The 26,721-nt window shown below is 37.1% G+C and overlaps 1 protein-coding gene across 1 annotated transcript; it reads left to right on the top strand.

The window, feature by feature from the left end:
* The first annotated feature begins 2,940 nt into the window (after positions 1-2,940).
* On the top strand, positions 2,941-25,540 carry LOC135783601 (solute carrier family 12 member 3-like). The gene is made up of 26 exons (XM_065294339.2): positions 2,941-3,310; positions 3,566-3,652; positions 6,873-6,948; positions 7,107-7,202; positions 8,331-8,470; positions 8,857-8,967; positions 9,059-9,170; positions 9,532-9,662; positions 9,781-9,865; positions 10,007-10,164; positions 11,258-11,365; positions 11,464-11,587; positions 11,687-11,788; positions 13,141-13,296; positions 14,418-14,517; positions 14,600-14,711; positions 14,986-15,120; positions 18,071-18,177; positions 18,271-18,353; positions 18,458-18,544; positions 19,901-19,999; positions 21,406-21,517; positions 21,595-21,681; positions 21,778-21,910; positions 22,242-22,309; positions 23,647-25,540. The coding sequence occupies exons 1-26, from the start codon at positions 3,071-3,073 to the stop codon at positions 23,783-23,785; spliced, it is 2,988 nt and encodes a 995-aa protein (XP_065150411.1). The 5' UTR covers positions 2,941-3,070; the 3' UTR covers positions 23,786-25,540.
* The last annotated feature ends 1,181 nt before the right edge of the window (positions 25,541-26,721 follow it).

Here is a 26,721-nt window from a genome sequence, read left to right as displayed (position 1 = left end):
GACCTGCAAAGAGAGACACAGTTAGAGTCAACAAAGGGTGAGCATCAGAGTGATATGAACGTTTCAAACAATCGGATTACTGTTGTGTTTACATGAAGGCTTGGGCGAGTCGTCCCCACGGAGCCGCTTGCATTTGAGGACGCCTAGAAGAGGAGGAATTAGAAGGAGCGATCGATCAGAGATAACGCAGTCGTGAGTAACCGCAAACACCGCTGTATAAAAAATCAGCATATTGTTAAAGGAGTGTGTGTTCTGTTTTGGCGCGGCCCCACCAGGTGTGTGACGGGTGGGTGAGCCGGAAGACGAGTGTTGTGCTGGTATTGGACCGTGAGGCTTCCAAGCCCGGTTGGGACATCGTTGGCATGACAAGCTAGACCTTACTCCCTTACCTAGAGCTGGTCTTGCCAAGAGAGGAGTACGGACCTTAAAGGGATACTTCACCGATTTAGCATTCAGCTTTGTATCTGTAGAAACCCGGCAGTATTACTGAATGACCATGTTTCCCTCCATCATTTCCCCCTGAGAGGAGAGATATCTGCATTTTGGATCTGCAAAAAAGTCCTCCGATGATGCAAAAATCGTCATATTACATCATCGGAGGACTTTTTTGCAGAACCAAAATGCAGATATCTCTCCTCTCAGGGGGAAATGATGGAGGGAAACACTGGAGTGTGTGCTGTGCAGCTTGAGAGTGATCTTTTGACGTGAGTACACTAAATTTGGAGTGTGGTGCCGTGTCTTTGCTGTTTGTGCTCCCCTCAGGGAAAATTGGCCTTCTGTGGAGACCATCGGGAGCCGCTACGCCGACGTTCGCCCTGCCAAAATTCAACACGCCACGGACCACGTCCTGTAGGAGCCAGCTGGAGCCCCGAGCTATCTCGTCTAGATCTTCACCTGCCCTAGGAGAAAGGAAAGTGGAAGTGTGGACTCTGTTAGCCTGAATTCACCGGTAGCGAGGCACCGTTGCGCCAGCCGCAGCCTAGTGCCAGGAGGAACTCCCGCCCCCGTGTCTTGCTACGAGTGATGGTGTGGTGATGTATAGCCTCATTTCTATATTTTCTCCAGTGCCAAGTTTCCACTCAGTATAACCTGAACGCTCAGAGATATCCGTAGAAGGAAGATACTTACTGTGTTACGAGCTAAAGCTAAACTACCCAGCACGCCCCGAACGCTCAGAGATATCCGTAGAAGGATGATACTTACTGTGTTACGAGCTAAAGCTAAATTTACCCAGCACGCCCCGAACGCTCAGAGATATCCGTAGAAGGAAGATACTTACTGTGTTACGAGCTAAAGCTAAACTTACCCAGCACGCCCCGAACGCTCAGAGATATCTGTAGAAGAAAGATACTTACTGTGTTACGAGCTAAAGCTAAACTTACCCAGTACGCTCCAAACGCCTAGAGATATCCGTAGGAGGAAGATACTTACTGTGTAACAAGCTAAAGCTAAACTTACCCAGCACGCCCCGGATGCCCAGAGATACCTGTAGAAGGAAGATACTTACTGTGTTACGAGCTAAAGTTAAATCTCACCTAGTACGACTCGAAAGCCCAGAGCAACCTGTAAAAGAAGATACTTACCGTGTGATGAGTTAAAGCTGAATTTGCCCAGACCGCCCAGAGATACCTGTAAAAGGAAGATACATACTGTGTTACGAACTAAAGTTTAACTTACCCAGTACGACTCGAGAGCATCGGGAAACCGCCAAGGAAGATACTTACTGTGATACGAGTCCAAGCTACAGCCATATCCAGTCGATCCAACCCGATCTGTGGAAAACAAGAGGAAGTTAGTCAGGAGACATTGATTCGACAAAGCCGACGCAATACTTACCTTGTGTTTTACTTTGCCCTCAGGAGGACGAGGCGCGCCACGAGAAGTCCTTCCACGCAGGAGGTGGACCGAGGACGATGGAGCTCCGTCCGGCCCTTGCCCTGTGATTTCTTGGCCCCACGGAACCGACCTCTCCCCTCCAACGTCTCTGGCCCCGTAGTGTTCCCCCTGAGGGCAAGAGGATATATTTTAGATTCCCTTCCCCATTTCCCTTGTTTCTTTTAATTAATTTAAATAAAGTTTACTGTTTTATCTTTCACTTATCTCTCGTTTGTTTGGTCATTGGGGTGCTTTTGGGACCTCCTCGAGGTGGAACTTGGGAGGAGTGTGACGCACATAGCCTGTGGTCCACTCCGGCCTGTGGCATATCAACCCATTTATCAACCCACTGGAGTCATTTGAACTTGGATTACTACATCATGGATGTACAGAATGTTATTTAAAGCTTTTACAATATACGTTGTAATATATCTAAGCATTATATAAAGAATGTTTGGTAAAACATAATTGACATTTTAATTTTTACTGTTTTGATTGCACACTGTCAGAAAAAAAAGGTACAAAACTGTTTTATACACATAAAGGTAGAAAAAGGTACCTTTTAGGGTACCACCCCAGCGAAAAGGAAAAGGAACAACTTTGTACCTTTTTTTTGACAGTGCATTTTTTAGCAAGCTGCCGGTTAAATCTGCATGCTTTTTCTGTAAACTGTAAATTAAAAAAAATTCTAAATAAAATTATTTTGCATGTGGAATTCATCATGTGTTATAAATGATCAAACACTTTAAAGTTAAAAACACAAATAAGCAAGTATTATTATGAATAATGAACTGTTGATTATGATTATTTATTAGACAATATAACATATTATTATTATAAGGCATTACAAAGGCATTATAAATAGGGGCTTGGATAGAATACAAAGAATTGTTAGTCATTGTTCTCGAACAATGTTTGTGTACACCTAATACACTTGTCTGTTTGTGTGCATAGATGTATGTATGTATGTACAGTTGTATGTATGTGTGGGTTTGTTTGAGGCTCAATTTAAGTATAAAAGGAAAGGCAGCTCATTTCCTGACAACAAACAACAGTTAGCTCATGTCTACTCCGCTCACTGGCTTGGCTACAGTGAATGTGTTATTCTGGATGTTGTGGATCTAAGTCTGCTCACAATTGAGTTTTTATTTCAGCAATCTTTATAAAGCCTAAAGGCCAGATTAGAAAAAACACTATGGCCAGTTATTTTGCACGTTTGAAAAATTTTATCACAGGCAAGCGCAACTCAGCCAACCTTGATCTACCTAAAGGTGTTGCTGAGACAGAAGAGGCAGATTATGGAGAAGACCAGAAGAAAAAAATGTCTTTTTACAATCCGCTAGACCCTGTGCCAAAGCTTGAATTCTATTCCAAAGACACGTGGACGGGACGTATGAAGAGTATGAGACCAACTTTAGATGTTTTGCGCAAACCAGTAAGTGAAACCCCTTTTTGTGGTTAGTTATACATATCTAATCAATTTTGTTGACAATTCATAACTTAATCTAATTAACCGAATTTTACAGAATATCTGTAAATTAATTGTTTATAAATTGAAGTGGTGGAATTTTTCAAGGTTTTCAAGTAGGATTACAATCTATTAATACCACTAAAGATAGTACTTTTTGTTGCTTTTGATTTGCATTTTTGAATGTTAAAATTAAAACTTAATGTATTCTTGTGAACCTAGCAAGGTGAAGAAGATCTTCCCCCTCCACCAGAAGATGAGAGACCTAAAGTCAAGCTTGTTCGCTTTGGATGGATTATGGGAGTTATGGTAAGAGATTAACATGTAGGGGAGAGTGGGGAACAAAGAAACGCTTTTTGGCATTGGCTTTTCATTAAAAAAATATTAAAGTTAGATGAATCTTTTTTACACAATCAACACACACATATCTGCTACAAATGAACACTTAAAGTTTATTTGTGGGACCTACCATTATAATACAATCACATCGAAAGTAACCGAAGTGGGAATGTTACAACTTACCCCATAGGTGGGCTTAATTGTAACAAACAGGGGGTTTTTTATAACACCTGCTAAAATTTTGTTTAAACAAATAATTCAATAAAATCCTGTCTATATACTTAAGGTGAATATTGTTTATATATCTGCCTATATATATAGATAGATATCCACACATTTATCCATCCCTGATCCTTCATCTTACCATCTTTGTATTATCCATCAATGCATATATTTTTTTGAAAAGGCTGCACAATTAAGAAAAAAAAATCATAATTGATATTTCCCCTGATATTTTATCAACAGTAATCTTAATTTGATTAATAGAATTTACATTTTCATTTCATTATCATTGTATACCTGAGGCTTAATTGTAACACTGTGTGACAACTAACCCCGCTAGGTAAAAAAATGTAAATCCCAGCTATCAGTTACTAGCAGTTGCTGACATGTTTCAAAATGGTGTTATGTAAAAAGACAGTGATTAAATAATATAAGGTTGGATTTGGTAATGCCTCCGAAAGACACTCTTTGTTCAGTAGCTTAACGAAAACACATCAAAACTTTTAACAAATTCACAAGAGATCATCTTCTGACAGTAAGGAAAAACAAAAGCAAAGATTGCTGGTCCATGTATAAACAAAGAGGCCATGCTACATTTAGTCCCACGTTAGTTTGTGCATCGCTTTCATGTGTCCTCTAGAGTTTCAGAATGTATTAACACTGTCTTAAAATATAGCCAAGATATGAAAGTCTTTAATCAAAAGCAATTTACAGTGCCTCAATTCTGCTGTCCACATTTATTTTACATCCAAACTGAAAGACTCAATCATATTTCTTTACCAGCATGTGGACCATGGATGCTGGTTCTTAAAAACCGAAGCTGGTACAATTACTATGGTTAACACTTAGGGGGTCTTAGGGGTATTGGGAGCACTGGAGAAATTTTAACATACCTTCCCTGCTGAAAAAAAACACCATAGACCAGCATAATTCCCATGCTTGTCCATGCTGGTGGTCACCAGCAAACCAACACCAAAACACAACATATGCTGGTCTTGCTGGTATTCCGTTTTTTTCAGCAGGGCTGACATTTGTGCTATTTTCAGTTGCTTATAAACATATTAATAGGATTTTTGCACTCTATTTATTATAAACTGTGCTACAATAAAATGCAGTAACACATATGTACATGCGTGTGTTATTGAGAAAAAAAGTTTATGTGTGGTGAGAAAAGAAGAAGATATTTTTAAGACACCGAAAAAAGGCCAGAAAACACATACTAATACACATACTAGTGTTGGACCTTGTAGGCTGGGGAGTATGCTACAAAACGATGTGAAAAGCACAAAACAATATGTAACTTTTGAAAGACACTATTTGTTGTGGACATAGTTACACTTCTACAATTTTTGAAAGCAACTTCTCTGCAACAGAGGACACAGGTGAACAGCATATGCCTGGCTTTTACAAAACACTGCTTTGCAAAGCACACAGAGCCATATTCCTGAAAGAATAATATTTAAAATGTTAGCATGTAATGTGCACAGCATTAACTAATAATATAAATGAATTCTAACAATGCATGCATAACAAAAACACCACTTTTTTGTTTATTTGTAATATATCATAGTCACAATGGTCTCACCACAACAACCACGGTATTTGTAGTAAAACTGTTTATGCAAATGGCCTTCAATCTGTCCAAAACGACAGTTTTGAGACTACAAGTTTACTATAGTAAAACTATGGTAAATAGTAAGGAAAGAAAGAACCTACATATACTCAGAAAGAATGCACTCCACTGGATGAATTAATTTGCTCTTCATAGCTATCCGATTGTGAGGAATTAAACAAGGAACGAACCCAAATGCAGACTTGACAAAAAATAAGGAATTTATTAACAAACAGGGAAAACAAAAACCCACGAGGGGGCAAAACAAGACAAGGAAACACGACACTAAACTTAATAAAACTAACAATAAACTCTTCAACAACACTAAACAGACTACGACTAACCCCGGATTTCCACCGACTGCGGAACGGCTGCGGATCCGTTGCGGAACGGCGGCAGTGTCAATCAGTTTCCATTCAAGTCAATGTGTGTATTTCCACTGACTGCGCTCAGAATCCGCCACTGCTCCGGCCATCCGCAGCCCTCCGGCACAAATACACAGAGCTTCTATTTTTGACGGATGCCGGACAGCTCCGCAGGGCGGAGCCATGACTTTATCGCGTGATCATACCTGAATACGCGAGAACTCATGTTTTTTTTAATTAAATATTTGCAATACAAACATTACAAACACACACAAATAAAGTCATTAGTACAGAAACAACAAATAATAGACAAGAACAGAGCCAGTGGGAGTTTCAAATAAATACATTAAAGATAGAGCATAAATAAATGTTTTAGCAGCCTTCTTATTTTTGGAATTTTGGATGGATATGATGTACTGCTCTGTCTACGCAAGATCGCGTGTTGTGATCTGGGCTGGTTTGTAAAAACGTCATAATTCAACGGAATAATGGGCAGGGACAGAACTAGGTATCGCACGATCATCACGTGAATTTGCGAGACCTCATGGGTCCTCCTCACTTCAGCACGCAGCCGCTCTGCAACAAATACGGATCTGGTGGTTATTGACGGACGGCGGAGTGCGGAGCCGTAACGCAGCGGAGCTGATCTGCAGCCGCTCCGCAGTCGGTGGAAATCCGGGGTAAGATATCACAAAAAATACTCACAGGCAGAACAACAGGATAAGCGACAAGACGAACGTGCCCAGAACACAAGAGTTCATAGGCGGTGGTCCAGGGTGGGAGGGTGGGTTTAGGAGTCCGGGTGAATTTAGTGTAAGTCCTGGGAGGGGCATGGCAAGGAAGGGGAAAACCCGGCTAGGGTTGTGCTGGCTGCGCACACGGCTGGGGTTGCTTTGGCTGTGCACACTAAAAAGTAACGTAAGCATTACTTTCCATGAAAAGTAACTAAGTAACGAACACTGATTATGAGTTTGCTGCTATTGTGTTTTAGATCCGCACTATGGTAAACATCTGGGGAGTCACTATGTTCCTACAACTTCCTTGGATCACAGCTCAAGCTGGACTCAGTAAGTTATTCATTATCCATTTCTTTTCATGAAAACATCTCCAAATGTCTCTCAATCTTTGATTTATAAACTTTAAATTCCTCTTCTGAATTAAAAATCAGTCAAAGTAACCAAACTTCACACACAGAAATTCCTTAAATTTGATCTTTTACTTACAGTTCTTACCTTTGTCATAATCATCATGTCTGTTGCCATCACAACATTCACGGCAATGTCAGTGTCAGCGATCTCCACCAATGGGAAGGTTTACTCTGGTGAGTTACAGTGTCTTGTTATCAGCTTCACCTAAAAATATATATATTTTTAAAATAATCTGCATCTTTGTCTGGATTCCACCAGAAACATGATCCTTAAAGGGATAGTTCACCCACAAATGCTTTATAAAATATGTGACCCAGTAGCGGGGCATGAATGTGAAACTCGTCAAAACATGTATTTAGCCCATCATGAGTGTGGCTCGTCATGTCAAAATATGTGTTCAGTGTATCCCGGGAGCATTGTTTGAACATAAAAAACAGGATGTGTAATCAGTTTGGGTTATACATTTACATTCTGTAACATAAAGATTTTAAATATGTAGTTAAATCACATTGAAACCATTTAAGTTTTTAAGTAAAGTATGGCATTATAGCCATAGACGTTTCATATGGCCAAGGACGACATCTCAATGCTAAACTGCCAACTTTTAAGATTGTGCCAGTGTTAAAGGAACAGTATGTAGGATTGTGGCCAAATACTGTGGCTAAAACTGGTACTGCAATCACACAACTGGTGGCCAATACACATTATAACAACATAAACATCAGTTGAGGGGTGCAACTCCACTTTTTAAATGACAATATCCTGGCCAGACCACTGCTGTCAGTGAATAAGTATTTAAAATGAAAATGATTTCTTAATGTCTAGTGACATATCAGGGCCATTTTATGATTAATTTATATACATTTCTTACATGTCCTTTAATTTTGTTGACGAATAATTTTCGTCATCATTTTCGTTAACAAAGTTTTTTCACTGACGAAAATGAGATTGGAAGTGTCAGGGAGTGAGGGATAGAATCTCTGTGCGGCCGGGAGATTAGACGCACCCACAAACTGAGGGACTTAATTTGGTGCTACGCATGGCGATCAGATGAAATCAAAGTACTGCGAGAGCGAATCAAAAGCATATGGAGAAGTCTGGTCTTATGTACTTTGATGTCAAACACTGAATGGCTTGCATAGAAACCAGCAAGGGCTGAGAATTTGTATTTGATTTTTTAATTTTGCACCAAACCTTGCACATGGTATGGAAAATACATTGCTGTTTTATGCTGTATTGGCATTTTACTTACATAATTCTAAACTGAAATGTGGGACCCATATGCTTCAATATGTATTCAGGTGGCACATACTTTGTCATCTCTCGAAGTCTGGGTCCTGAGCTGGGAGCACCCATTGGTCTGCTCTTCTCATTTGCCAATGCTCTCGCCTGCTCGCTCAACACAGTGGGGTTTGCAGAGACTGTCACCAATGTTCTTGCAGTAAGACATGCACATTAACAAAGTGTTTGAATTGTTGTACTGTGTTCAATATATTGTTGAATAGCTGCACACTCTGCTCAGACAAAAAGTGCATAGAAGCACTTTCAAAATTTACCAAGCAGTTTTACCATTGCATGTCCGTTCCTTCAATCCAATGCTTTTACCACATCAGCTGGGATTTCTCTAATTGCACTTTATGCAGTGATATCTGTCAGGTGCTCATAGGGGCAAAAGTGGGTCATTAGATGCATAACAGTACTGAAAAAAAAACCAAAGGCATAACAGTAATGAGCTACTTATTTTAAAAATGAACTTGATTGTCATTGTGAAATATGACATGGATATTTTTATGTGAAATTCACAATTAATATTCTTTCTTTTCTAAGGAACACAATATACAGATGGTGGACCATATTAATGATGTCCGAATTATAGGGACAATTACTGTTTTTATTCTCCTCTGTATCACATTTGCTGGAATGGAATGGGAGACCAAGGTTTCTATTTTATCTTCCACTTAGATTTTCACATCTTGTTAACAAAAAACACTTTTATCATTTGTTCTTCTTTCTCTTTTTTTAACTACAGGCTCAGATTGTGTTCTTCCTTTGCGTAATAGTCTCCTTAGCAAATTATTTTGTGGGGACAGTTATTCCACCCTCCAAAGAAAAGCAGTCTGTGGGATTCTTTAGCTACCGCTGTAAGTATGCTTAGTAAACATGTAATGCTAAACTAAAGCTGCCTTGAACCCAGCTGCAAAAAACAAACAAACAGCTAAATTGGCCTTAGCTTGTTAGCTGTTCTAAGCTGGTCTCTTGGGTTGGTCAAGCTGGGCCACATTTCTTTTGCACCACAAGAGAAACACTATTAAGATTTGTAATCGAAACGGAATAACTTGTCTAGGTGGTCTCGGATCGTCTGTTTATGTGTAAATTAACTGAACCAGAAAATGCATCCATTAAGAATGCATCCTTGAGACTTGTCTAGTCTGATAAGTCTAATATTCCTTTTACAGCAATGATTGTATATAATTAAAAAAATTAATATTTTTGTTTCTCCAGCTGAGGTCTTTGTCGCAAATCTACTGCCTTCATACCGAGGCCAAGATGCAAATTTCTTCAATATGTTTTCCATTTTCTTCCCTGGTGTCACTGGAATTCTGTATGGGGTCAACATCTGTGGGGATCTCAAGGTATTTTTGTATTTAATGTATTATGTGAACAGATGAAGGAAAATATTTAAAATTGACATTGTATATATTGTATATTTTAAAACAGTACAAAATAATGCATGTGCTAAATGTTATTTAGGATCCAGCAGGTGCAATTCCTAAAGGCACATTGCTTGCCATATTAGGGACCACTTTGAGCTATTTACTTATTGCAGCGACATGTGGTGAGACTATTTTTTCATTTGTTGGATTTTATAAATCTTTTCATTTTAATTAAATTAAATATGCATCTGATTGTTTGAAAAAAAATACACACACTTGTATAAACATCTGTATAACTAAAGTTGACTTGTTATCTTTTTCAGCTGCAACTGTTGTAAGGGACGCTTCTGGCAATTTAAATGATAGTTTATCACTCAACTCTTCAATCCAATGCAGTGGTCTGGGCTGTAAACTGGGCTGGAATTTTGACAGTTGTGAAATGAACCAAACCTGTAAATTTGGAATTATAAATGATGTAGAGGTGATTGCTTGAGTCATTTTGTAACTAAAACAACAATTGTCTTAATACTGGTCACACAAGACTTAACCTTTCACTTTACTTTTGAACACCAGTACGTGAAGAAATGTAATCTTTAATCAAATACCAGCAATCAAACACCTTAGCTATGGTTTAAAGGCAGCAAAAAAGACAATTAAGGCCTGCTGAAAAAGACACTTAAGGCATTGCATTGTATTCTGTCTTGTATTTATTAAAAAAAAAAGAATTAAATAAATGGAAGTCAACTCCCAATGTTTACTTAAAGAGATAGTTCACCCTGCTGTATAGTGCAAGAAATTGAACATTATTTACAACATTATTAATGTTAATGCAGAGCCTCTGCTAATCATGAGCCCGCTATTGAGCTTTAAAAAAATTGGTCTTCATTCATGTTGCCGAAAAAAAAGTTAAATAATTTCAATATAGATTTTATTAGAAAGAATTAACTGCGACACTGCAAAAATTTATTTCTTTCTTACTTAATTTTTGTCTTGTTTTCAGTACAAATTTCTAATAATTATTTAATCAAAATGTATTTTCTCAATGAGGAAAAATTACCTAAGCAAATATATGTCATTAAAAAGTCACAAAAACATTAAATTTAAGTGAATTAAAACAAGCAAAAAAAATCTGCCAATTCGATACAAAGAAAAAACTTTTTTCTTAAATACTTAAATTCAAGAGAAATTAGCTTACTTCTTTGGCAGAATTTTTTTTTTTTTACTTGTACAAATTCACTTGTCTAAAAACTAGACTTAATATCTTAGGTCATTTTGGTCATTAAGAAAATACTTGATCTGAGATTTTTTTTTTATTTTTACTGAAAACAAGACAAAATACTAAGTATGAATGTAATTTTTTGCAGTGTAGCTGTTAATTCTTTCTAATAAAATCTAAAGCAAAATGAGAGAATTTTTTTTGCCAAGATGAATACAGATTTTCTTAAATTTACAATGCACACTAATATGATGACAAAATTTGCTTTATGCGCACTGAACACTGACCCACGCGTATGCGTAAAAACTGAACTTTACTTAGGCCTTAAGACTAAAATCTATTTCTCTTGTGTTTCTAGATACTTACCATTGTTTCAGCAAATGGGTATTTAATCATAATCGGAATATTTGCTGCCACTTTGTCTTCAGCATTGGGTTATTTGGTGTCAGCCCCTAAAGTTTTTCAGGTAAACAGTACATATGTTTCTTTCATAATAAGGTGAATTATTCAGCATGCAATCCATTGTTGTAGAGTAACTGTTGTTTTTTAACTTTAATGCCACAGTGTTTGTGTCAAGACAACATCTACCCCTACATTGCATTCTTTGGGAAAGGTTACGGGAAAAACCAAGAACCTCTGCGTGGCTACATTCTCATGTTTATTATAGCTTTAGGTTTCATCCTCATTGGTGAGTTCCTGTATTTTCTAAACTTTATACCACATCATTGCAAAGGTACGCTATTCTTATTGTGTTTGTGCCTTATAAATATTATTTTGGACTTCTTAGGTGATCTGAACACCATCTCTCCTCTGATCTCAAACGTCTTCCTCTGCTGTTTTGGTCTCATTAACTTCAGCTGCTTCCATGCATCTTACACCAAATCCCCTGGTAAGAACTATATTTTCACAAAAAATTCAGATTCACTTTTCACATAGTAGACTAGACTAACAAAAAAACATAAATTTAATGAAACTGCAATTTTAATACAACTACAAAATGTAAGATTTGCATATGGTAGTCAGCTAGAATAATTGTTTTGTTTCCACAATAGTCACGACAATATTGATTTGCTATTTCTGACTGTGCACTATAACCATAGACCAGGCCAGTCAAGTTCATGACTAAACTTATCGAACAATGTCTTTATGACCTTGTTTTGTGCACTGGGGCACTGTCATGCTAAAAAAAGGCCCAAACTGGTTCCACAAAATTGGAAGCAAAGCATTGTCAAAATGCAGAATTAAGATGGTTCTTTACAGGAAATAAAGAGACTAGTCCAAACTCTAAAAAACAACCCCATACTATAATGCAGTCAGGCAGATGAAGTTCCCCTGGTATCTGCCAGACTCGCCCTTCTGACTCCCAAACACTAAACTTAAACCAACAGCTAAATAAAACTTAACACTGATACACAAGAATCATGGGCCCAACCAAAGCAAAGACTTAAAAACACTACCTTAATTCGCAAAACAGTTTTTACCCTTGCTTAAGGTGTTTTTTGACTTATGCGAAAAAGAGTAATTCCGAATTATGGGAGATGGAAATGCATGATAACCCTGTTGTGCACATCAGAGGGTTTTTACGAAGGCAGATGAAAGTGAGTGGTCGCACAATTGACGTATCTCCTTCTGAACTGTGCTCTGGCGCGATTTGCGATCATACTGCACGTTCCGTGCCTGAGCCCAAGTAAACCACGCTCAAACCCACTTCTGCAAGCCGGCCAAGGGTACAATTAACCAAACCGTGCCCGGGCAGGGTACAGAGCGATCACACTAATCAAACGAACCAGGCTTTGGGGGTCAAATGTGCCCGGCACGGTTTGGGTAGTATGAGTGCACTCTAAAAGATGGGGTGTAGCCGAAACCTGCCGCCATTTTCATGTGAGATTTTTAAGGGACTAAAACTATCATGAATTAGTGCACAGATTGTGGTATAAATCACAATATTTAGGATGGCAGGGCAGAATTTTAGGGGGCTGAAGTCCACCTATAAAAGGGCCTAGTGACGCTTGGCTGGACGCTGGGCCTGCACTGGTACAAACAGAACTGGTTCATCAGAAACTGGTTAATTGATGTTTTAATTAGAAAAAAGTAAATAATTTATTATATAAAATGTAATGCTTTTTTACATGCAAAGTGTAACTAAAAATATTTCAAAATGTAAACACAGTATTGTATCTAGAGCTTTCTGTATGATTTATTTCCTAATCATCCTATCTCTTTTTCTCTGAATTCCTGCAGGCTGGAGGCCATCATACCGTCTCTACAATGCTTGGATTTCTCTGTTGACTGCTGTTTTGTGTTTTATCCTCATGTTTCTTTTCATGTGGTGGACTGCACTTGTCATTTTCGCCATTATCATCTTTCTCTTAGGCTACGTTATGTATAAAAAACCTCGTAAGTGCTCTCAATGTATATCTATATAATTACAAAACATTATGCATATTATTACATTTGATAATTAGTTATAGGATATACAGGTGCATCTTAATTAATTAGAATGTTGTAGAAAAGTTCATTTATTTCAGGATTCAACTAAAATTGTTGAACTTGTGTATTACATAAATTAAATGCACACAGACTGAAGTACTTAAAGTCTTATTTCTTTTAAATGTGATGTTTGGCTCAACACCAATTCACTATTTCAACAAATTAGAATATGCTGACATGTCAATCAGCTAAATACCTGCAAAGCTTTCAAAATGGTCTCTCAGGCTTTGGTTCACTAGGCTTAACAATCATGGGGAAGAATGCTCATCTGACAGTTGTCCAGAGGATAATCATTGACAACCTTTACAAAGCAGGTAGGCCACAAACATTCATTGCCGAAGAAGCTGGATGTTCATAGAGTGCTGTATTCAAGTATGTTAACAGAAAGTTGAGTGGAAGGAGAAAGTGTGGAAAAAAAGTTGCACAACCAACCGAGAGAACCACAGCCTTGAGAAGCTTGTCAAACAAAATCTATTCAAGAATTTGGCTTAATTTCACAAGGAATAGCCACCATACACAGATGTCAAGGAATTTGGCTATAGTGGTTGTATTCCTCTTGTTAAGCCACTCCTGAACCACAGATGCGTCCATCCTTGGCAAAGGAGAATAAGAACTGGACTGCTGCCCAGTGTTTCAAAGTCCTCTTTTCAGATGAGAGCAAGTTTTTTATTTATTTTGGAAACCAAGGTCCTAGAGTCTGGAGAAAGGGTGGGCTTTTATGCCACCTCAGCAGTACCACATCGCCTCCATGCCACACCAAAATGAGGCAGTAATTAAAGCAAAATGAGGTCATACCAAGTATTGAGTACATATACAGTAAATCAAAATACTTTCCAGAGAGCCAACTCATTAAATTGTTTTTAATTGTTCTCATGAAATATTTTAATTTGTTAAAAGAGATAATTTGTACACGAGTTCCACAATTTTGAGTTGAATTACTGAAATAAATGAACTTTCCCACAACATTTTAATTCATATACAATAAATATATACATATCATACATGTTCTTGTCTATGTTTGTGTCTAGATGTGAACTGGGGTTCATCTTACCAGGCAGGTATCTACAACATGGCTTTGTCCTTCTCTGTGTCTCTATCAAATGTTGAAGATCACGTCAAAAATTTCAGGTGAGGCTTGAAGTTAAAAGCAAGGCAAATAACATGACTATACTTGCTACAAATTATACTTATTTAAGCAATACTCTTCTAGGCCTCAGTGTCTTGTTCTGACTGGTCCTCCAAATGTGCGGCCCGCTCTGGTAGACTTTGTGGGCACTTTCACTAAAAACATCAGCCTGATGATCTGTGGAAACATTATCAAGGTAAGAAGCATATACTGTACATCGTGGACGAAGCTCTGACATTCTAAGGAAATGTAAAGACATTTCTTCCAACATTTTATGGAAGATGACAGAAATAAACCTGCCTGTAACTCTGACAGCATCTACACTCTTGCAACAACCTTGTATAGATTAATTTAACCCCTCCATTTGGGTTCATCCATATTTTACTCAACCATGAGTTGAAACAGCCTAGCTATTTTTAGAGTCTATTTTTTATTTTTAAGTAGTATATTTCACTCTCTTGTGCTTTCAGGAGGACGAAAAGTCAACATTACCCCAGCAGAGTACAGAAATGCTGCTTGATTGGCTAATTAAAAGAAAAGTTCGTGCTTTCTACACAGCCTTCACTGCTGACAGTCTGAAGGAAGGGGCACATCATCTCATGCAGGTAACCTTATATGCTCTCTGTTTCTAATACCAGCATCTCATGCATTCCCTCTCGCCATTATCCATTAACAATGCTTGTGATGGTTTGATTTCGACAAAGCGAATATCCTCTTAAGTGAGGTAATAGCTAGGAGAAATATAGTTTTCAGAGGGAAAAACTTCTCCAACACTGTATCCACAGTCTCAAATGGTGCCCCTGATAAGCCCCCCAGCACCATGGTCAGATCCAAGGGCGTAGGTTTGATTCTGGCATTGGTGGGGACATAAATAAAATGGTTGCATTGCAAAAACTGTTTATCACCGTTTACTTGACACAAACAACAGACAACTCAGTATGCACTTTACTCAGTAACATCTGACTCGCCACCCCCGGCCATCCCAAATTTATAATAAACAATTCGTTATGTCCTAGAGCCTAATAAACAGTAACTGTTTAAGTCTTTGTCAAAAAAAAAAAAAGAAAATCACATTGTAAGATATAACCATATTTACTTTATAACATTGAAGAATATGCAATTAATATTTAATTCTTAATTTAAATTTGCCAAAAAAGTCCCAGTGTTGAAGATGGTATGTATATCATGCTGTTTCCTGAACAACGTTTATTAACGTTTCTGTAGTTCACATTAAATCTTCTTTTCATTAACAGACAGTTAATCAGTGTGAAAAAAAATAATTTTAAGTTTAAAATGCAACCTTACATTATGTCTACATCTGTGCAAGTAATGACCACAGTGCAGTAATGTAAAGTATTCAGCAATCATGACATGAATTCATGTTTTTACCATGTTGGGGATGTTTCAGGGATTAGGGACCCCCTAAATAACCTTGCTACCCCATTTATAAAAGGTTGACAAAAGTTTGCAACTCCTCAGGTTAACATGGGATTGTCGTGTATTGGTGAAAATACTTTCCTTGAATCATTATGTGACACAACTTGTTCCGTATTTTGTGAATGAAACAGTTACAGTGGGTATAATAATACTTTCTTCCTCACTTACCTGTAGCCCGAATAATCACGCGCGTCTTGAGTGAACTTTGGCGCGTTGTACAAAGTGAAACCATCCTATCACACGTAGCGAGTAAAGACAAGCCCATAAAGTGATGTGAATTAGAGAGGCAGGACTCAAGAAATGCTAATCCAATCATATTAGCAATAAGATTAGAGAGGTGGGACTCAAGAAATGCAAAGCCAATCATATTAGCGATGTGAGTTACGCAGGCGGGCATTGCAGAGAACGAAAGTTGTTAACCGTTTGTGTACCACATAGAGCGTCATTTTTACAGAACGGGATTGCAAAAGATTTCTAGTCTCATTTAAATGATTCCTGAAAAAAAATATAATAAGTAAAAAATAGAAAACACAAGAATAAGAAGGACATTAGTGGTTATATATAAATACAGATTAATTGTTTGGTCGAAATTATTGCTAGGGACAATTCAGTCTTCCCTGAATATTGCTAGGGACATGTCCCTAGCGTCCCACCCTAAATCTACGCCCATGGTCAGATCCCACACACGGGTCCTGGAATGATTTGCATTCCTCAGCCTCTGAGTGCCACGCAGGAAATGCATGACTAGCTGGTCTCTACCTAATGAGTGACCGTCCACTAAGGTGTAGAAAGCAGATATAGCAGCCGCATAAACCTTAATGATCGAAGGAGACAGCCCTGTTCCTGTAAAAACTGAACGGAACTGAACCTACTGAGCAGTTAAAAGACACAAATTATCCGATTCACAATTTTATGTTTCCTTTGGTGTGCAAGTGTGTATTAGTAAGTTAACAATATGCAAAAGGTACAAATCCAAAATTAAACGATTACCTGAGTTTCTTGCACTATAACAAACACACGGATTGTAGACAGCAGTTTACTTTCTGGGCCTGTTGACGTAGACACCACAGTCATTATCATAATCCTGCACGCTTCTGGCATGCAGCCTGTAAGTAGTCTATGTTTTCAAACTCGAGTTTTGTGTGGTGCAGAGTAGCACTTGTTGTTTGTCATTTCTGCTATCACAAATGCAGTCATGCATTTTAATGTTTTAGTAATCCTTACCTTACCATTCTGTTATGTTCTACTCAAGCCGCACTGGTAAAGTTGATCGATCAACTGGATCAGATTTGGCTCGTATTGATAAGGTGGTAAAGATAATATTAACTTCTGTCAGTAGTGCATTAGGAGATAATCTTTCAAAACATGGATAGGAGCTTCACATTTTCAGCTGAAGCTATTTAGGCCAGTCACAATGTACTGGTAAGCTGGCTAATCGGGGATAATTTTAAACAATTTTAATTGCAAAAAAGGCGCTAAGGTGAGCAGTTTTCTGTACTCACAGACGCACATGCATTTGAATGTGTCCGGTTCAACTCCAGACATGATCATCTCTATGCCCTTCAAAGATCAGAACTCTTAATGTTTAATCTTTAGGGAAAGTTGCGCTACTGTTTCATACTGTAGTTAATTTAAATGCGATATGTGATGCGAACAGGGAGTTTTGTGATCTGTCACAACAAAATAGGTGCTCAATAACTGGGTCATATGAGTGCCTCTGGCACTACGCAGCAAAAAGCTTCCGTTTAAATGTCTATCATGTCCTGGTGGAGGGAGCTCTGAAATGTGAAATAGTCTGCACAACCTCGGGGCTAGGAACAACAGCTGTGCCTTCTGCTGGCGGACCCTCTCCAGAACTCCTAGGAGCAGAGTGGTAAGGGGAAAAATACAGGAATCCCTCAGGCCATTCCTGCTCCATGGCATCCAGCATGGCATGGCAACCCTACCCTAACCCTTTTATGAATTTGCGCTCTCATGCTTATTTCCCCTGTTTAGTTAACCTGGCCCATTGATGCCATAAAACTTTTTCGCAAAATAAAGCCTCTGAAGGAAACATGGCTATTGTGTCCCTGTTTCACATTTTTTTAATCTTATTCCTCTCGTCAATTGTTTTTCTAGGCATCAGGTCTTGGAAAAATGAAGCCAAATACCCTTGTTTTGGGATATATGACAAACTGGCAGGAATGTAATCCTGAGAGTTTACAAGACTACGTCAACACAATCTAGTAAGTACAGTTGTCGTTTTCTCCCAAAAAATTTACATTTTATTTTGTGTAGGGCTATTTTTCCTTTGTTATTCAATTAGTTTTCTCTTTTAGCACTGCATTTGACAACAGCTATGGCATTGCTATTCTAAGAATGATGGATGGATTAGATGTAACGGATGATTTGAAGAGTGCAGGTTTGTACATGTGTCTCATTTAGTGTCTAGAAAATGTTTGATGCTGCAATTTTAATCAAATTGGAAGATAAAGCTAAAGTTTGACACTGTCTGTTGTGGAGTAGCAGTTGGACCTCCTTCAATTGTGAATCCGGCATTTGACGCAGAAGAAGTAACGCAATCGGAAAATGGCGACATTGAGCAAAGTTCAGGTGACACACATGTTCTGCTACATTTTGATATATGACATTATTTATTTGCAGAGGCGGAAAGGAGTGAGGTATTTTTACTTACTAATTCAATACATTTTTCAATTAGCTTTACTTTATCAGTGTTATTCTTTGGTAAACATACTTTACTACATTCTATACTTTTTACTTCACTACATTTACAATACAAGTTGGTGTTTTATATTTTAATATTTAATAAGTAAATAAAAAATTGTTACTTTCTTACTTTTACTCAAGTAAAACTTACACTAAAAAGGCACAATATTTTTAATGTTAAATTAATTAAATTAAATATAATAAAAAAGTATGATACTATGCTGTAATATGTAGTGAAGTAAACATTTTCTAAAGAAAAATACTAAGTATAGATACTTAAAAAATGTACTTGGTTAAAGTAAAAATACTTTAGTAATGTCCACATCTGTTTACTTGTAAATAAATTTGGAACGTTAATGTAATACTTAAATACTCCTACAACTAAATCTGTACTTTTAACCCATCTACATTACTAGCTACACTGTCCTAACAACTGCAGCCATTTATGAAAATGACAACATTACTATTTTAATCAACAAATCTGTCTACCAATGACTTTACATAGACTTTAAATCAAGTTACCTACATTACTCAATTGCTGTGTTATATTTATTGAAGACTTTAACAATGAAAATCTTTACAAGCTTTTTTAATATTAATCATTATGATATTTACATGATTTTATGTTGAACAAACTGACATAAATATGGCAACAAAAAATGTATTGCCCCACATAAGATGCATTTTAGGCTGTAGAAGCCTCAGGGCTCATGCTTGGATAAGACCATTTTAAATGCTTTGCAGAGAAGTTATGTAACCACTTTCAAGTTTTTTTTTAAATAAAATGCATAAAAGAAAATGAATAGCCGTGTCTCTGTTGCACAACACTTAAATGGACAACACTATAGGTAAAGGGACTACACATCAACACCAAAATCCCATCAAAACTGTGGATCATATAGTACAGTGGTTCTCAACTCCAGTCCTCGGCCCACCCTCCCAGAATGTTTTAGATGTCTCCTTATATGAAACACCTGATTCCACTCATTAGGCTCCTTCCAGAATGTTTGAAACTTTTCCTTAATTAACACACTTACAAGCTCATGAACTGAATCAGGTGTTTTATATATGGAGACATCTTAAATGTTCTGGGAGGGGAGGGGAGGGGAGGGGGCCGAGGACTGGAGTTGAGAACCACTGATATAGTAGTTTGGTACCATGTGCCTGGTACACATGCTTGTGTTAATTGTTTTTGCAGGTTTAATGTGAATTTCGTGTCATATTTTTTGTCTCCCTCTGCAGATGTTTCTGATGGTCTGCCCAATATGCAGGTTAGGACAGTTTTTCAGACAAAACAGGGAAGGAAGACCATAGATATTTACTGGATTGCTGATGATGGAGGTGAGAAACAGCTGCTTGAATAATTGAACCACTTAAAGCCATGTGTCCGAAATCACCTATCCTTCCTATAAAGTAGCCGAAAATCTATACTTTTGTCTATAATTCTAAAACGTCAGAATGCAAAAAACGGTGGGCGAGAACTGCTTTCAACATGATATCTTGGTGTGCATCAGATGGACACTGTTCTATTGCATGAGGTCACACAAGCTATGGAGCCATAAAAATAAAAAAAATACTTAAATTAAAATTTGCAGAAATCGATGTACTGTACCAGGCAGCTTTTTGAAATTTAAGTAACATAGGTACCATGAAATGTACCAAGAAACATGGTAGATATTTCCAGAATGTATCCATACTGCACTCGCACATAATAGAATGTGCTGTTTTAACAATATAGCAGTAAGAATTTCATGCACTTAATTATCTACTGTCATAGCTTGTGATTTTAGATGCAAACCAGCTTAGACACAGTATTAAGCCACTTACACACCAAGCTGACAGTCGGACATCAGGAAATCTCCGGTGGTTTTAAGTGTCACCCAGCTTTAGTTTTGTTTGTGGGTTCTGCCTCGATTCCTCAAGTCAGATGTCATCAGACATCAGCAGCTGTTTTTCGTCCGATTCTTCATGTGGAATCGGTTGCGGAGCGAAAGAGAACTCCAATTGGCTGTTCGGCATAGCGAATGAGCACACGAGACCACTTTGGCTATGTCCTTTATGTTTATGGTGGTTAGGAAGACTTGAAAATGGTTTGCTAAGCTCGACCACCCTCCGAGCCTGTGACAGTCTGTACTTGAAGATGCGTTGCTCTACAGTTAGCCTGCAGTTTGGCTTCATGAGGTAATTTTTTAAAGAAAATGCTTCATCTGCCACAATAATGTAAGGTGCAAGTTGGTCAGAACCAGGAAGTAGAGAAAGGGCCAGGATGTTGGATGTTCTTTTCTCCAGGGCATCCTGCAGTGAGGATCCACCAATCACTTCGCCATCTGACACGCGTCCATCCATCTACATACAGAAATCTGTAGTTAATGTCAAATTGACATCAAAACTATGGAAAATGTATGTTTGTAATTGTATACAAAGCACAGAGCAAAAAACAGATTATGTCAGATTAGGTGATGGAGTAATATCCTATGGTCCCAGTAAAGTATTCCAGATAGTGGTAGTCTGCAGCTTTCTTTTCAGTAAAGCACTCAATGCCAATCACATGCTATTCATTTAGCATGTGCAAACAGGCATCAGGGTGGCATCAGTATATTGCTGGGTAAAAAGTGGCTATTTATATATACATAAACTATACAAACGCTATCATGACTTTTAAATTAGGGGTTGTGGTAAATTTGAATGCATTTCTCATTTCATAGGATACAGTACATAGTTGTCTCATTGCGAATTATTTCCTTCAGGTCTGACTCTTTTAGTACCATATTTGCTAACCAGAAGAAAGTGTTGGAAAAAGACCCAAATCAGAGTGTTCATCCTAGGAGATCAGGAGACAATGGAGAAAGACTGTAAAGAGTATGTATCTGGTATTAGTTCTAGTTTTGATATGCAGAAATGAACAGATCTTTTCTGTAACTTTTTTCTTATTACAGCATGAAAATGTTGTTACAAAAATTCCGTATGGAAATTCAGGACGTCATTGTGATAACAGATGTGGACAAAGTGCCACTTGCTAAAAAGTAAGAAACATTTATAAACATGCTAATACTTGGACATATAAACATGCACACAAGAACATGGAGGTTTACAGTTGTGTTTTTCCTCTTATAATGTAGTTTGCAGCGGTATGAGGACAACATTTTCCCCTTCAGGTTGAATGAAGAACAGACGGCAGGGGACATCCAGGAACTCAAGAGACTGAGTCCATGGAAAGTTTCAAACAAAGACCTTCAGTTCATGAAACCCAAGGTGTGTGTGTGTTTCTGGCTTTCTTGAAAGCATTAAATGTAACTATGCTCACATTTAAATGTAGGCATTTGGCAGACGTGTATTGACTTAAAAAACACAGCTAGTCATTTTATTGTGATTTACTTTTTTATAAAGTCATACTACATAATGTAAAAAAACATTATGTAAAAAAATAAGTAATGTCATGTCAAAGATTGAATCTGAAGTGAAAGCAATCACTTAAACGTTAATGCTGCTAATCTCATGATTACATTTTAAAATTTTGGCCTGTATTTCACAGACAGGGTTACACATGAGCTACACAATAAAAAAATGTCTTTAACATCTTTAGGTGGAGAGGTCTCTGCGACTAAATGAAATCATTAAGAGGAACTCAATGCATGCTGCTCTGGTTGTAATGTGAGTATAGATGCATACACATAGTATAGGCCCTGCTGGAAAAACAGCATAGCTGGTCATTGTACCAGAATTTGACTGTAATGTTCTCAGTTATGCTTAAGTATCAAGTTTGCATATACAAAGTTTGATTGTACAAAACTAACAAATTGCCTACCTAAAAAGTGAAGTTTTTTAAACAAATATGACCCATGCTGGCAAAAAGAGTCAAAATGAGCAAATGTCCAAAAATGAGTTTTTTATTTTGACATTCTCTATTAAAAAACTTCAAAAACGTTACATTACCCAATTTATAAAAACAAAACTGAAGCAAAAATGTTATTTACTCATTTTAAACTCTGTGTATGTTTAGATAATTGTTCTGAATCTGATCTTACAAAAATGCAATTATTTTAGCTTTTCAGCTAAATATTTAGGTTTTTTTTTTTAAAGAAAAATTCCCATATTTAAGAGTTTATAAACAGAGAAAAAAATATAGATATGATAAAGCGTTTTTTTTTTCACTTTTTGTTTGTTTGTTTATTGTTTGTTTGAAAGCAGAGGGTCTGTGCTTTCATTTGATATATTTGTATGTTTATATATTTTTAAAAGGACATTTTCTTGGAAGACATTTTGTGAAACTTTTGTGAAAATCACAAAAGATGCTTGGGGCAACTTTTCAAAAAATTGGTGGCAGGCAATGAGTTAATAACCCTTTTAACATCAAGCAAGTCTTGCACTCTATTTTCCAATTACTGCATGTTTTAAAACCAAAACGTGTACGATGCGCAGGTAAATGGATTAGATTAAGGATTTAGGATAGTACACCTCTCAGAAAACATACAAATAAAGACCATTTTAGATGTTCAATGACTAGTTATAGCATTGAGATCACTAGACAAGGGCTTAATGTACTTATTTTTATGAAAACCTAAATTTTAACCAAAATCAACATTATACTTTCTTTTGCCTCTACCTCAAAATTAGACTGTGCGCATTCCGACTCATTTTGCCATAATGGGTCACAAATGTAGATAGAACAGATCATCTAATGTAGTCTGGGAATAATTTGATGTGAAATGAAAAGTTCATATTGAAATTACTTGATAAGAGACTTTGGTATCTGAGAAAAGCTGAGCATAGTTTGAGACAATGTTGAGACATAATATAGGCACATACTGCTAACTTTGGTCTGTTTCTTGCAAGTTGTATAAGGCTCCCTCCATTTACACTCTGTCTAATATCATTAGACAACTGTGATGTTATTTGTTTTTCTTCTTTTGATGTGGCTCTTTGGATTTAGGAAACACTGGTCTTATTTTCTATATTAATAGTGTATTCATAATACATTTTTGTTACAGTTCTCTTCCAGTCCCTGAAGTTAATTGCCCTAGTTCTCTCTATATGGCCTGGTTGGAAGCGTTAAGCTATGGCATCCACTGTCCTGTCATGCTCATTCGAGGAAATCAAGAAAACGTCATGACCTTCTACTGCCAGTAAAGCACACACAAATGCACTGCACTGAAAATTGCTCTCGGATATAAATAAAAGTGTAGACAACAGACAGTATGATTACCAGGCATGGCCTCGCCCCTAACACAACTGTGAGCATCCATTCAGGTTATAGCATTATTTAGAACTAGAGAGACGGCAAACTTGGAACACATTTAATATTTGCCTTTACAGGGACTGTAACAAAGTTTTAATGACCATATTTATTTCCATGTATTTTTGCTTGCTTTATTAGAGAAGAAACAAACAGACTATACAGGAAATATGGACACAAATACATATGTAGGGGAGGTCACAGTACTACTTGACACTTTCGCTTATAATTTTTTATTCTATTTTTTAATAGTGAAGTTGTGAAAAAAAATCTAAATCAAAACTTGTTATATTTTTGTATCTTCTGTCTAGAATTAGAAAAAAATGTATGGCACTTTATCCAGCTTCTTATGTCTCACCATTAGATGCTTTTAGTACTGAATGAGTTTCTATCTATTCTGGGCTCATTGACTGGGCTTTTAAAGTAATCTATTTCAAATACAGTTTTATTTAATAAAATTTTATTTTGTAATGAAAGACATAAATATGTTTTGCACAGTTATATTTTTTGTTTGCAAAACAAACGTAAACAAATGCCTTTAGATCAAAAGGTTTGTAAGTTCAAGAGAAACATTTTATGTAAGTGACCTAAACTTTTGAACAGCAGCATATAAATAAAGCAGTATACTATTGCTTAATAAAGTTCATACTACATAATATTATGTACATTAATGGTTAAAATTTTAACCGTTAAACAGGTTAACAGCAGATCTGGCTTACTAAGTACAGTATGAACTTTGAACTTTGAATATGAACATAAAAAACATTTGAACAGGGTACCTGGTACCTCACAGACCATACAATTAATGGACGGTACATAATAAAAATATGTATTTTGTTTCCTCCAAAGTTTCATGCAGGTTAAAAATATACAATGTTTTTTATTAGTTTTGTTTCTTACTTTGTAAAATTACTTTTTATTAATAAAAAAGTTTATAATTTAGAAAATGTTACTGCCTAGAAATACTGTTACGTTTATGAATTAAAAATGTGTTTTTAATTAAAAATGTGTTGTAAAAAGTACAGTGTATCGCAATGGAGAATGTATATTTTCTATTGCTTGTTAGCATGAACACAAAGCATAACAAACAACAATATAAAATAAGGGTTCCTAACATGTAAGCTGTAATAATTCTCAAATAAACACAAAAATGCCATTGAATCTTAGTGTGTGTGTTTGCTCTTGTTCATTGTTGCCCTCTTTAACAAAATACAGACAAAAATAATCCAGCCACATGACTTGCGGGAACTTAAATGTTGTTTCACGAGTTTGCATTAACATGTAATCGATAGGTATAATGAGATGAGCATATTTGGCGTGCTGTCCGAGGAGAGGGCTCCAAGCTCGGATTTTAGCCCGAACCCAGAGTACTCCCCCCTCTTTAACTGGGATAAATGAAACTAGATGAGATTGAGGTGATGGGTGGAGGAGGGATGCTGCAAAACTTTCACGGGACAGACGAGAGGGACTGCTATTTATAGGCACCTCTTCCCGCTGATTGGATGGATCAAATGACCATGCTCTTCCCGAACTTAGTTAAATAAACTTCTTTAAATAGTGTTATTCACAACAAAGTTGTGTCGTGTAATCCAGACAAAATAAACCATCCGCAAGACTTGTGGGAACTTAAATGTTGTTAAACAGTTTAATTCACAACAAAGTAGTTAAGTGTAATCCAAACATGAAGTCCACATCAGGGGCCTATACCATGAAGCCGGTTTAAGTGGATAGCCAGGTAAGTTTAAGATTAGTTTCTGCCAACCCTGGGTTTTAGGTACCATGAGAGTAGCGCGGCTTTAATCGGTGTTGGTCGCCATGGTATCTTACGCTGCACGGCTAACCTGCCCCGGGGCAGGTTATGTTCTGGATTCGAGATCTGAGACTGCTGTTTGTCTGCGAGCAAAGAAATATATAGCTGACGTAACTACAGCGTCTCCGCGCAAATTTTATTTATTTGTATTTTTTATTGAACATATTCAAAGATAAACATTAAGGCATATTTAACAATCACTATTTTCCGTGTTGATACCGCATTTAAAGACAAAAAAGAGGAAAAAAACTAAGAAAAAAAGGAGGGCGAGGTCTTAAACATCCAAAGCAGAAATAAGTCTCAGAAGAGTTTTTAGTTTTCCCTTGCCCAGTTATTTGTATGAAATATCTAGATCTTCCACGGAAGGAATCTCTTATCTTTGCAAACTTCTAGCCTCACATAAGAAATGTATCACGTTGAATCCGTGCCCTTTACTGTACCGTAAATGACGTTTATTGCGTTGCGCTTTTTGGCAAGTGCATACTTATGCGGTCGGTGGGGAAAACACGATTTATCGAACCATGCGCAAGGTGGTCTTAGCACTGTAGGACTACATTAACAGCTTAGCGTTCCCCGGACATTTCCCGACCATGTCTTTAAAAGAGGGTTTTTATAAAATTCCCTGTAAGATTATTAACAAATTTAACAGTGTACATTAACTTAATAAAAGCATATTTCACTTTGGGTAGCCTACCAAAATATATTATACAATGAAGTATGTTAATGTACATGTTATATATATTAAAAAGAGCAGAGGCAGTATTATTTCACTCTTGAAATACATTTTTATAAATCGTCATACTTTTGTATAATTAGCTCATGAACCTCCGCTAAAAAAATACACTGCTCGTACGTGCTCTCTCCCTTTTCTATTCTGATTGGTTGTTCGGTGCCGACGTCACTCTTTTATGTGCACGCGCGGGTGGAGTAATCATATCCTAAAGATCAAAGCCTGAGTTGACAGAGAAAGTTGATAAGCCGCTTCATGGGACCAATAAAGCCTGATTGCATCGGTTTGGT

Source organism: Paramisgurnus dabryanus, chromosome 2 (genome assembly GCF_030506205.2).
Source record: "Paramisgurnus dabryanus chromosome 2, PD_genome_1.1, whole genome shotgun sequence".
In the NCBI taxonomy this organism is placed as follows: domain Eukaryota; kingdom Metazoa; phylum Chordata; class Actinopteri; order Cypriniformes; family Cobitidae; genus Paramisgurnus; species Paramisgurnus dabryanus.
This window is presented reverse-complemented; position numbering and strand designations above follow the sequence as displayed.

What these genes read in the sequence shown, in the direction of transcription:
- LOC135783601 (XM_065294339.2), top strand. Translation starts at nt 3,071, where the DNA reads ATGGCCAGTTATTTTGCACGTTTGAAAAATTTTATCACAGGCAAGCGC. An exon ending in ACATCTGTGGGGATCTCAAG is followed by an intron (nt 9,663 to 9,780) that starts GTATTTTTGTAT and finishes AATGTTATTTAG; the next exon opens with GATCCAGCAGGTGCAATTCC. An exon ending in ATCTTACACCAAATCCCCTG is followed by an intron (nt 11,789 to 13,140) that starts GTAAGAACTATA and finishes GAATTCCTGCAG; the next exon opens with GCTGGAGGCCATCATACCGT.